Source organism: Bufo bufo, chromosome 4 (genome assembly GCF_905171765.1).
Source record: "Bufo bufo chromosome 4, aBufBuf1.1, whole genome shotgun sequence".
Lineage (NCBI taxonomy): Eukaryota > Metazoa > Chordata > Amphibia > Anura > Bufonidae > Bufo > Bufo bufo.
The window spans coordinates 392182767-392196704 of record NC_053392.1 but is presented as its reverse complement, the minus strand read 5'-3'; the positions used below and the strand labels follow the sequence as shown (position 1 = coordinate 392196704).

Here is a 13938-nt window from a genome sequence, read left to right as displayed (position 1 = left end):
GGGGCCCTAGAAAAAAAGAAACACATTATGGGGGACATTATTTAAGATGGGGCCCTACATTGGGGGCATTATTAAAGCTAGGGGCAGTTAAAAAAAATTATATACACTATGGGGGACATTTATTTAGCTAGGGGCCTACATGGAGGCATTATTAAAGCTGGGGGCAGCAAAAAAAAAATAATTATATACACTGTAGGGGACATTTATTTAGCTGCGGCCTACCATCCTGTGGGTGTTCTCAGAAGGGTGGGTCTAGAAATAACTGCCAATCAAATTCATCAATTTTTCATGTCTGTTTTTAGCGGACATCAAAACGGATGCAAAACGGACATTAAAAACGGACACATGGACAGAAATTGGATGCACACACTGATGCAAAATGGCCATGAAAAACTGACAGTGTGTAGTAATCACAGCAATAAACCACTATAAATGTGTTATTTTCTGAGAAGATTACATTGAGAACTTTAAATCCAAGAAAAGTGCTCTACATTTCCTTATTCCAAAAAAGTTGAACATCCCTGACCTTCTTATTACATGCTTTTTACCCACTGAGTGGGACATTTATTAAGACCGGTGATTTAGGCACTGGTGTTAGTCCCTCTGCGCTGCCAGTGGATGCACTAAAGTTATGTGGAGACGCAGACGTCTACTTAACTTTGGCACTTCCTCCATCAGGCCGTGCAAGATACTAAAATCTATGCCAGCTTCCTTGCTGGCATAGATTTAAAGGGATTCTGTCACCAGGAATAACGATATGGAGATATTTATATGTGCCCATTAGTCTTAATGCAGTGTTTCCAATCATCCCTCTGTTTATGACCTGTGTGCCTTATATTCTTATAAAAATCTATCTTATTCATATGTCAATCACCTCTGTCAGGAGCCCAAGAGGTTGTCCCACGATCTCCTGGAGCCCGGCCGCGCCCATCGATTCGGAGCCCAGCACCGCCTACTACTTTATATTCACTGCACTATCCTGACGTCATGTTATCTCTGCGCTGTAGTCTCGCGCAGGCGCAGTGGACACTGTAGTCTGCGCCCGTGCGGACTACTGGCATCGGCTTCCACTAGTCCACTGCGCCTGCACGAGACTACGGCGCAGAGATAACATGACGTCAGGATATTGCAGTGAATATAAAGTAGTAGGCGGTGCTGGGCTCCAGGAGATCGTGGGACAACCTCTTGGGCTCCTGACAGGTGATTTACATATGAATAAGATAGATTTTTATAAGAATATAAGGCACACAGGTCATAAACAGAGGTATGATTGGAAACACTGCATGAAGACTAATGGGCACATTAAAGGATAACTGTCACACTTAGACCCTAATTTCAATTTTCATATATGTAGTTACTAATAACATGATATTCCAGAATCAGTTACTATTAGACGGACTTACCCCATATTTAATAAGATTCAGCCCTTAGCAACCAGTCTGCATAAAACTGCAATCTCACTATTCAGTTAAGATGGCCGCCACTGCCCTCACCCTGAGGCTAATCCCGCCTGCCCTCACTAGCCAGTAACAATAGCCCCCCAAAAGTGTTAGTAACCAGAACCCTCCCCCCTAAAGGGTTAATCTCCTGCAGCACAAAGGGGTCCTCTTACCACATGTTGCTCTCATTTATACACTGAGCAGATGGCAGATCTCCCTTCCCTGGTCTGCGCTGCTTCGACTCTACTTCTCCAGCTCTGCTGAGTGAGGGAGCGTCTGCCAAGCGCAGGACAGGGAGAAGTGCACACAGCCCAGGCACTGTTATCAGCTGCTGGGGGGGACCTGGTTTTAATCATTTACTTACAGTCCCTACATGTGACCCTGCACACTGCGTGCTCCGTCCTTCAACAGATAGATGGACCATGCCTAGCAACCCTATTTTAAGCACAGGTAAAAGTAGGCAGTACAGGGAACAAAAATGTGGAATTAAGGGGTAATTGAATACACAGTGAAAAGTTGAAATAGGGCCACCAAGGTGATATTAATCACCACAATCCAATACTCCAAAAAAGTTATACTTTAAAGTTATACTTTAAATATCTCCATATCGTTAATCCTGGTGACAGAATCCCTTTAAGCCATTTTCCACGGCAAGAACTGGTGTGGAAATGAGATGGGCCTCTCTGTCCTCTTCCCCACCCACGCCACGCCTCCGAGGCACTAAGGAGAAGTGGCATGAGCAGCAAAGAACCGTAGATTTTGCCACAAAAAAACATTGTGATAAAATCTGCAACTTGAATCTGCCAAAAAGTTCCATATAATTCATAATAAATGTTCCCCTGAATGTTTTCTGATTGATAAACCAAATGTATCATCTGACAAACCCCTTGAAACCCCTTTGAAACCTTGGTGATGTCAGGGATTGTAGTGATGTGAGTCGGTTTGGTTCTCTTCTTCAGGCATTCTTCTGTGTTGGATAAGTATCTGTATTTAGGCACATTGGGCACACTTCTTTTTTAGGAAGTTGAATATGCAACTTCATATTCTCACTACCAGTGATGGTCAGTTCGCAGTGTTCGCCAGTGAACACATGCGGGCTGCCATCTTTAGTCAGGTAGACTCGCCCGTCAGGCGATGCACAGGTAAGCCCTTAGGCTACTTTCACACTAGCATTCAGAGCGGGTCCGTCTGATGTCTGCTCAGACGGATCCGCTCCTATAATGCAGACGTTTGTATCCGTTCAGAACGGATCCGTCTGCATTATAGTTTGAAAAAAAAACTAAGTCTGAAAGTAGCCTGAACGGATCCGTCCAGACTTTACATTGAAAGTCAATGGGGGACGGATCTGTTTGAAGATTGAGCCATATGGTGTCATCTTCAAGCGGATCCGTCCCCATTGACTTCCATTGTAAGTCTGGACGGATCCGCTTGCCTCCGCACGGCCAGGCGGACACCCGAACGCTGCAAGCAGCGTTCAGGTGTCCGCTCGCTGAGAGGAGTGGAGGCTGAACGCTGGCAGACTGATGCATTCTCAGCGGATCCACGTCCACTCAGAATGCATTAGGGCTGAACGGTTGCGTTCAGGGCCGCTTGTGAGCCCCTTCAAACGCAGCTCACGAGCGGACACCCGAACGCAGGTGTGAAAGTAGCCTCACCTGTACCGGGAGCCGGTCTGAAATCAAAAGCAGTCACCGGGAGCAGGCACTTCTGAGAACAGCCTGATGAAAGCCTCCGGCGGCTGTTCTCGGAACTGCTTGCTCCCGGTGACTGCATTTGATTTCAGAACGGCTCCCGGCACATGCACAGGTAAGAGCTTACCTGTGCATCGCCGGACGGGTGAGTCTACCTTACTAAAGATGGCAGGCCGCATGTGTTCGCTGGCGAACACTGCAAACTGACCATCACTGCTCACTACTACTGATAAGAAAAGCCTCTAACTAGTGTTGTCAACAGTGTAGCATCGTTTTATTGTAATTCCCATAGACCTCAATGGGAAGGGCTGCTCGCAGGTACGCCTGCTCTTCATTGAATTGTACGGAGACTGTAGCTGCTATGAAGTATCAGACCCCCATTCCCCTGATATGTGATAGTCATGTGAATATACCAGAAATGTTTAGGAGCAATACCACATGTGCGATACAGAGCAGAATTCAGGGTTCCTTCAGTAGTATTAAGAGCTCCAGGTCCTAAAGAGGCACGCCACTATATATGATTGTGTTCTAATCTTCTGACTTGATTTTTGTATTGACTTTGTCAGACATCATGGGAACAGTTTCTTCAATGTTTTACTCATATGACTAGGATCATCTAGTTTTCTTTATTATGAAATATAAAATGAGCCCTGGAAAACCATAGAAAATGCAACAGGACGCATCCAAATATTGCTTAATTTCCTTCTTTAAATATCCCCAAAAGCAAAAGCATAAAATGCGCATAAGAAAGATTCCAGATGTGAACAGGTCCCGAGGTACAAGACAAATCCAAATTTTCAAACAGGTAATCCACAGAGACAAGGTAAAGTGAATCAAGTGTGATCACACACAGAGGTGATGTTTCTGGTCCACTACCTTCCTCAAGCATGGGGGGCGAACCCCAAAACATTCAATCTCATTTTAGGCTCTTGCTATATTGGATATTTAATGCAGATAACAGAAAAAAAAACAAAAAAAACATCCTGCACGATATGATAATAAATGTTGCGGATGTACATGGCTACATTTATACAATCACAGAAAATAATGCACTATAGTAATAGATGCAAACATAACATATGGACTAAGCCCTCACCCTAATGATAAAATCTGAGACACTTGGTCAATACATTTTGATCAAAACACATCTAAGCCCACCTACCAAGCGACAAGGTGGTCTCAGTTCAGGCGGGTCCTACGTTAAACCTGCCTATGCCGTTACGCATTTATGTTCAGGAGCGCAGATATTTAAAGCAGGATTTTATAAAGAAGTGAAACCGTATCTGGAAGTGTCTTGTTACATTTTGAGTTTGAGAGTCTCATGAACTACGAGGCATGTTGGTGTTTTTTGATTTATTTGGGAAAACGACTTTAATCATGGACTCATGAACCCTGAGATGTGTGATGCTTTGTAACATCTTGGATAACTTGTCTGCTGTCTCTGAGAAGATTACCACAGCTCTTCTCCATTTGGAGGTAATATGTCTTGGTTGTATAGTCTCAGAGCCTTGCAGATATTGTTGTATTCCTTTCAAAACCTTTTTATTCACATCTTTTGGACCTCAGATGATTCACAAAAACCTGTTAATGTACAGTATTAAAATAGTTCTTCTCTCAATTCAAATTTCTCAACTGTTTTGTGTGGATCATAGTTATACTTACAAGACGATTTTATCTTCATTTAAAGGGGATCTCCCACCATAACATCTAATCCTGTAGATACTGTAGGTGATAGGTTGTTATGCTGAGCCAACCCTTTTAAGGGTCCATTCACACGTCCGTAATTTGGGTCCGCATTCGTTCCGCAATTTGCGGACCCATTAACTTTCAATGGGGCTTCAACGGATGCGAATCCGCATGTTCAGGATACGCATCTGCATTTTAGGGATCCGTTTTTTTCGGATCCGCAAAACACTTACGGACGTGTGAATGGACCCTAATAAATGTAATGTCTTTATTCATTTCCCTGTGTTCTAATAAATGTTCTTGTCAAGAAAAACTGTTTGGTGGGACAAATAGACAGTAATGTTGGCCATCTCAACTCCATTGGGGGATATTTATTGAAGCAGGCAAATCGGGCACTGTTGCTAATAACAACTTATCAGATTCCAGCTTTCATTTCTCAGAAGGTATTTTTAAAGTGGTTGCTATGGCAACTGCTCCGCATTTACTGGGATGGTTTATATTCTTACTAATGCAAATGAGCTCATACTTTCCCGTGGAGCATTGTCTGAAAAAAGAAGTCTTCATACATCTGATAGTGAGGATGTTTTCTGTAATTAGTTTTGCCAGTTTACATAAACTATTCTTGAGCAAGGATTTATTATTTCTATTTCAGCTGCTTCTTCTAACAAGAAACCTGCTGCAACTAAGACAGCTTCATCCACGCTGGCATCATCCCGCTCCAGAACTTCCAGTAAAACAGGCACATTGAGCACTCCACGCGCCAAAAAATTGCCCAGCAAAACTTTATCTGGATCCGTAGATGGCACGTGTCAACCAGTGTTATCTCATTCTACTAGCAGTTCAGGCCAAAAGAAAGTGGACAGGACAGAGCAAGTAAAACGTCATTTGGACTCTGAGAACTCAGAGACAAGCCTCAAAGATCATTCTGTCACTGAACTGCAGCCCAGCCCCAAGTCCACTTCCCCTGTTATAAACCATCAAATGAAACCAAAATGTAACACAGCAGTTCCAACCCTGGAGGTGAACCAGTCCGATCACACTGCTGGTGACCGTGAGGATACACAGACCCAAGAAAATGACAACAGTGTAACAGATGAGGGGGCAACATGTGTTACTGAAGAAAATGTACCTAGGTAAAACACTCAAAACACATTTCATGTTAAATATAAAATTTCAGCAACTTACTCATTGATATTAAAGGCCCATTAAACTAGGCCGATACAGCAGGCATTTTTCAGGCATAATTTTTTTCATTCCTGATAATTGCCTGCTTGTCAGAAGAGGTGACATGCAGCAAACACCTCCACTGTATGGGGACAAGGCATCACTGCTGTGATCACTCATCCCTAAAGAGAGTCATTGTGTTTGGGCAGTAGATCACTGTTTAGACCACACAGTCCATTGCCCAGAAATGATCATTGAGGTGAACGCATCAGTGATGCCTTCACCCAATCAACGAGCATTTGCTCATTCATTGGGTGATCGGGGGCACCTTTACCAGGAAAGAGCATTCCTAGGAACGCTTCTTCCTAATAATAACCCATTAGCTCATGTAAAGGACATTTCAGAAAGCCAACACTTATTACATGGATAAGGATGTGGCTTATCAGGTTGCAGGATACACATCTGTTTATGTCTAAAAACTTCCTTCACTGAAGTGAAAGCATCACTGATGACGTCACCTAAATGAGGGCAGCAGATTGTACTGTCTAAACAGCAACAGTTATTCCTCGTCTCTACACAGCAGAGGTGATTGCTGCGTGTAAAAGCAGCTCTCACCTTCTTTGACGAGCAGGCAATTATCAGGACGATAAATGCCTGCTGTGTCCGTTTCTGTTAAGGGTCCCTTCACTCACCTACATGAGGATGCCAAGTCACCTGTGATGTAAGTAAGCTATTGAGGACAGCTAGCACACCTAAGAATTCTGAGTTTTTATTAAAACCTGTCATCAATCATATGGGCATTATCGGAAGCTTGCAATTCAGATACGGTCTATAGGACCAACAATCCCTTTAGGGGTCCCTAACTGATATTAATAAAATCTTATCTTTATTTGATTCATTTAAAACGTACACACAACAAGAAAACCCATTGTTAAAATTGTCAGGGTCCAGTGAGGTGTGAAGTAGGCTGTTTTTTGTTACTGGTTGCTAATGGCAACCCTATATTTATTCATTAATGCCTATCAGGTGCATTACCTGGGGTGGCTTTGTATTTCCCAACACAAGTGGTTTGGGGATCCAGAACAAAATGGATCATGTTACATCAACAAGACCCAAAACAACGTCAGAAATTCCGAACACCCCAGAAACAGCATCATCAGCACCTATACATGGAAGTATAAATATCACAAATGCCACAGTGCAACAGAATCAGGGCCAAATGATGTCAGGACAATCAAACCTCTTTGCTACACCACCTATAGCCCCTCTTTTTTTAGGACAGAGCAATGTCCAGTTGAGGGACGGGGACAAGTGGGGTTACAATATGAAATACCATATTTTTTGCCCTATAAGACGCACCTAGGTTTTTGGGGAGGAAAATAAGAAAAAAAATATTTTTATCCAAAAGGTGTGCTGTGTGTTTGGTGGGTTTGGAACTAATGGTGGTCTGTGGATGGCACTATTACTTGGGATCTGTGGATGACGGACACTGTTATGAGGGGATCTGTGGATGACGGACACTGTTATGGGGGGATCTGTGGATGACTGACACCGTTATGGGGAGATCTGTGGATGACTGACACTTTATGGGGGGATCTGTGGATGACGGACACTTATGGGGGGGGGATCTGTGGATGACGGACACTTATGGGGGGGATCTGTGGATGACGGACACTGTTATGGGGGGGATTTGTGGATGACTGACACTGTTATGGGGGGATCTATGGCTTGCACTGTTACAGGGGGATCTGTGGATGGCACTGTTATATATGTGCCATCCACAGACCCCCCACCCCATAACAGTGCCATCCACAGACCCCCCCAGCCCATAACTGTGCCATCCACAGATGTCCCCCATAAAAATGTCATCCACAGATCCCCCGCTCCAGTATACAAATATAAGATTTCTTATTCAATTAATAGTTATTAAACATGCCCCCTCACTCCTAATAGTACCTTACATCCTAACCGCTTCAGTACAATGCCGGCAGGCAGGCCAGACGGCCGGGGCGTCACTCACTGACGTCACTTGCCTGCGCTGCCTGCTTCATTCATAAAGTAGGCGGCGCAGGCACGTGACATCAGGGAGTTACGCTGCCGCCCGTCCGCCCTGCATGCCGGCATTGTACTGAAGCTGTTGGGATGTAAGGTACTATTAGGAGTGAGGGGGCATGTTTAATAACTATTAATTGAATAAGACATCTTATATTAGTATACCGGCGGGGCGGGGCTATAGTACACTGACTGCACCGCCCCGCCGCTATTGCCGGCCCCCAGCTCCTCCTCCCAGTCCCTCCCCGAGTTCCCGCTCGCTCGCAAAACCACACAGGAGTTAAGACTGAGGATTTCAGGGCATATTAGTGCCATAAATACAGGTAAAGACACGTCACTCTACAGGCATGTTACATATGCCCACGGTGGGAATCTCGAAGTTCTAAAATTCTGGGGACTGACCAAGATGACCAAGGAGTGGTAATCTAGATCAGAAACTCTTGCAGGAAGAAGCCAAATGGATACATAAACTACAGACCTTGAGTCCAAGAGGCCTGAATGAAGGCTTTTCTTTTACGGCCTTTATTTAACATAGATATAGGTGTATATGGACAAAATAGCATACAAATGTAAGAATGTCACAAAAGTAGACAAGAAAAAACGTTGCCATCCAGCTTACTGTAATAATAAAAATAACAAAAATGCAGAAATACAGGTTAGATCTTCTGTGTACTGTTAAGTGCCTGCAGATACTGCAGACTACAGAACTAATGTCCGTTTTAGTGAAAATGGTCCCTACAAATAATATAGAGGTAGGAGATATTGAGTGATGATGAGGTGCCTCGGCACAGAATTATTCAACTACAAAATGGAATTGGCTAATAACAATACATCCTCCATAGACTGTATATAGCATGCCATGAACAAGTGTCACTAGTGAGGACCATGAATAAGTGTCATTGAAGCAGCTGGTCTGTTGAAATAGATATGTGGCAATTTAAAGGTTAAGTGGACTCAGCAATTCTTGCTGTTTTGTTTGACAGTTCTGGGTGGAAGATGTACACATCATCTAACTTATATGCCAAAAAGCAGAAAAGTATGGTGGCAGATACAGAACTACCCATGGAGGTTTATATAGTATCATTCTACAGACCCCTATGAGTGACTGGCAGGAACGGGTTAATGGGCACGGAACAAGGAGGTGGTACGTCATCCAAAAGGGGAGGTAACCATAATATCGGACCTACCTGTGATGGACCCACAGAATAAAGAGCGCAGATCATATACGTAAGATGACGCGCTCCGGACTGTCAGGACCTGCGACGGACATACAGAGTAAGGAGCGCATGGCATACACGTAAGATGACGCGCTCCTATCTGATTGGATCTGGAAGATGTCAGTAGGAGGTAGTGAAGCACTCAGTGGCTGCAGCGGAGGGATGGGTGTGACTTTGCGTCATACAAAGAGAGGTCACTGTGAGCGCGCGCACGCCTATACCCCACTTCCCCTGACGAAGCCGCACATGTGGCGAAACATGTCGGGAGGGGTGTATTAGTGTAGCGCTATTTTTAGGCAGGGTCAGTGAGTAGATTAAGGAGCATTACGAGTGGCATAGGCAGTCACAGGTAGCACGTAGTGAGGGACGAAGTGACCGGCATATTCCACACTGATTATACACCAAGCATTACTGAGGAAAATAACAGCAGTTAATAGTAGGAGACTGACGCACGCCCCTGTGTCAAATATCAGCCTGCAGGGTAACCAGTACAAATCTGAGGAGATGGCGAGTTGTTGCCAAATTTGGAACCCTCTCCCAGGGATTAATACAAGTAGATACAGCAATTGCTCTGACAGGCTGATACATATGGCGGACGTGCCTCAATGATAAGGGCTCCACGGTAGATAGATGGTAATAGAGCAAACAAAGTTGCAAATAACAACCTATGAATAAAGGTTGAATATATTAATCGGTCAAGGTTGCCCCGCAGTGACATAAACCACACACTCACGACAGTTCTGACTGGAGCATGCCCCAAGTAATGCACCTGATTGGCATTAATGAATAAATATAGGGTTGCCATTAGCAACCAGTAACAAAAAAACAGCCTACTTCACACCTCACTGGACCCTGACAATTCTAACAATGGGTTTTCTTGTTGTGTGTACGTTTTAAATGAATCAAATAAAGATAAGATTTTATTAATATCAGTTAGGGACCCCTAAAGGGATTGTTGGTCCTATAGACCGTATCTGAATTGCAAATTATATCCTGAGGGTCTCTAAAAGGGACTTAGAATATTTTTTTATCGGAAGCTTGCTACATTCTTGCAAGGATGTAATAGGACATACCAGAGTAAAAAAAAAGTTTGAAATGGAAAGCAGAGTCCGTTGTATGGCTTGACAGGTCTCTGTATACAAGCAAATAGGGAGAGACCTGTCAATCGGGCAGAGCAGGGCAGGGAGAAGCTGCACATCAGACTCTTCTTCCCATGTCCAGTTTGTGTTATAACCCTTTGCTTTCTATGTAAAAGCATGCAGGATTTCAATATAAAATAGCACTCTCTCATCATATGTGCATCAAAGAGGACCTGCCACCTCTCCTGTCTGTTTTAGTAACCACTTGCATTCCCCATGTAATAACAATTGTTATTTTTATGACTCTATGCTGTGCCATTTCTCTATTTATTCATACTAGACATCTATGAATGAATTGCCAGTAGTCTGCAATAAAGGTCCAGCTGGATGTTACCAGTTGGGGGTGTGTCCCTGTGCAGTCTGACACTGGCAGCACTGATTGGATAATATCATACTGCGCAGGGACACTCCCAGGTAGCACCTAGTTGGACGTTGACTGCTGGCAATTCATTAATAATAGGGGTAATAGAGGAATGGCAAAACACAAAGCTATGAGACTGATGCTCCAGAATTGTTACTGCAATACAAGTAGCTAAAAAAATGGACATTTCAGCAGAGGTGACAGGTCCACATTTAAATAAACAGCCGATTCATTTCAGTGGGAACTAATTAATGGTGAACTTTTCTTACAGTATGTTGGTAATGCAGTAAAATAGAGCACTTGCCAGCAGGTTCCTCACAGATTGCAGCTGATGTGTGGGGGTTCAAGCAGCAGCGTATTGTCAGTTTCCCTTAATGGGACATGTCAGTCATAAAGGGGTATTTTTTTTAACTCTATACTCCTTGAAAGCAATTTTTTGTTGGCTGTTTTCTTTTTCATTTTGGCAGTCCTTCTGTAGCGGTCAGCCGAGAGATAAAACTCCATTAGAGATGGGTAATTCATTGTTATTTTACTGCTGCTATGAGGGACAGATGTTATCTGCTAGTATAATAGTAGATTTAGAATAACAGTATGATACCACTATAATGTGTGATTATCTAAGTGAGTCACTCGCCCCCTTCCCTCTCTGACCATGGTGAGTGCTCTGACTGAAGAAGTCAAGCGAAGCTGTTTGCTGTGGTAAAGTCCAAACAAAGAGGAAGCTAAAGAGCCAGGGCAGGAAGTAGAAGTCATGGTGTGACTTTAGATATTATAGCTAGAAAATCATGCGCCTGTTTCTAGCAAAATAAAAAAATAAATGAAAATATTCACATATAGGCAGTTAATATGTGATAAAAATGTTGATGGTTGTGTCCCTTTAACACAAAACTGTATTGTCCAGTCCAAACAACCTCATCAGTACAAGACAGCATCTCTGCCTTTACCTGGCCTGACATTTGTCTATGTTTCAGATACATTTTCTGGACCCTGAGGCAGTAGGTTTGTTATCAGGGATATAACATCTGCAGCGTATTCTCTTCTATATGTCTCTAATCCACCTCATACTTACTACTTACACACAGTTTATGCTGCAGAAGACGTGCCGATGACTGGCAGAGCTTCTCCACGGACATCCACAGCATGTGAACATAACCTAAGCATGGCAGATTTATTGCAGGGAGTTCTATACATCATAAGGGGTTGTTTCTTGGGCAAACACATGGATATCTGCAAACCTTATTCAGATGGATGGATCAGTCGCAGAAAATTCAGCAACAAATCTATTGTGTGTGAATACACAGAGGTGTAACTTGGGGACTCTGGACCCTAGTGCAAAGTCTTTAACAGGACTGACCCCTACCATGTTCTTTCTATATCTTTTCATATGGCTCCTGGGCCCATTAGTGAGTGCCATCTCTGTGCCTCTTATAGTTATGCTCTTGCGTATACTCTAAGGGGGTCATTTATTAAGACCAGCGTTTTAGACAGCGGTCTTAATAAAACCCCATTGTTGGCGGTGAATCACCACAGTTATGCAGAGGAACCGGCCTCTCCATAACTTCGCCACTTCCAGCGCCACTTCTAAATGTAAGCCAGCTTCCCAGCTGGCTTACATTTAGACCATTTCCTACACCTATAACAGAAAATGATAAATGAGACAGGCTTTCCGGCCTGTCTCCTTTCCCGCCCACGCCATGTCCACTGTTTTAGATCTGACGTGAGCGGGGAGAAGTCGCAGATTGTGGCGCAATGCCTAATTTAGGCATATTTTAGGTAGATAAATGACCCCCCTAATTGTTTGGTGCAGTTAAATTGATGAAACCAGTAGTAGTGATAGTCTATTTACTGTAAAACCGCACTGACTCTTTAGTCAAGATATGGCAAGACCATGTCAGTACTGTTATGTGGGTATTACAATGTGCTATTTACAAGAATGTTCATAGAAGCTTCTGTGTAATGTTAATTTTAGTGAAATACCTGTGGAAAGCCAAGAAGACCTATCAAGTCTGAGAAGTCAAGAGACGACAGATGAACCTTCAGATATTTCAGTAAATCCTGACGGGGAAAGTGAAGGCAAAGAAAGCCAGACCAGTGACTCTGACTCAGATGGGCCCATCCTTTACACTGATGATGATGACGATGATGATGACAGTACAGAAAGTAAGAACTTGACAAATATTTTTGCAATTTCTTGCTTTGTATAATTTGGAAAAATAGATGTCCTTCAGATTGTGTGCCTAGATACTAACTGAGATAATTATACATAATCCCAAAATGTAATTATATAAAATTAGTACATTATTCTCCTTGAGATGCCATTGCCATTGTTAGACTGGTCCCAGAATTGATTTCCTGTCTTAGGCTACTTTCACACTAGCGGCACGGACCTCCGTCAGGCTGTTCTGTCGGGTGAACAGCCTGTCTGATCGGTCCTGCCGCTAGTGAAAGTGTGCCCCCGGACTGCCGCTCCGTCCCCATTGACTATATGGGGGCGGGCGCGGAGTTTCCGGCGAGGCACAGCGAGAGGCTGCCGGAATAAATGTCGGACATGTCGTAGTTTTAGCCTGCCGGAGGCCCGTGCCGCTAGTGTGAAAGTATCCTTACACTGTACCAAAATCTGAGCTGTTTTGCATTAAGGGGTCATTTAAGTTTTATTTTATACAAAAACGTACTGAAAAAAATGACTCCTTTTAATAGGGTATTTTCATGTTGGCATTTACACGATCACGCTAACCTGAGCTCCAGTTCCAGGAAGCTTACGAATCTGAATATACCATTGTAGAAATACAAAATAATGGATAAATAATAAAAGCTGTCACTGTCACTTGGATGGGAACTTAGGCAGCAGCAGATCCTGGGCAGGGTAGTGACGATCTGATGCTCTGACGGCTCAGGCCAGCCTTCTGGCGCTCCAACATCTTCATTTGCATGTCGAAAATAGCATTTTCTCAGGAAAGGGGCAACACTGCGACATAAATAAGGTATCATTTGAATCAGCAGGGTCAACCCTACCAGACAGTATCCCTGGTTTGAAAGGGTTGACCCTGCTGACATATGGTCTTTAAGCTAGACACATACGCATAAACGAATTGGTGCTCATTGTGTCTGTGTCTGGTACTGTATGGAAAGGCAAACTCACACTGTGTCAGTATACTGTGATAGGAATTGAATGGGGGAAGATGGACACTG

The 13938-nt window shown here is 43.6% G+C and overlaps 1 protein-coding gene across 4 annotated transcripts in view; it reads left to right on the top strand.

Moving 5' to 3' along the window:
• The window catches only part of PHACTR2 (phosphatase and actin regulator 2), a 367207-nt gene that overhangs the window by 336207 nt on the left and 17062 nt on the right, over positions 1-13938 (top strand). For all 4 annotated transcript variants that reach the window (XR_005778428.1, XM_040429244.1, XM_040429243.1 and 1 more), the window contains 2 exons: positions 5469-5949; positions 12719-12909. Coding sequence is in view for 3 of the 4 variants with exons in the window: in XM_040429244.1 (XP_040285178.1) it covers positions 5469-5949; positions 12719-12909 (672 nt within the window). In the remaining variant the exon portion in view is untranslated. The remainder of the gene's footprint in view (positions 1-5468; positions 5950-12718; positions 12910-13938) is intronic.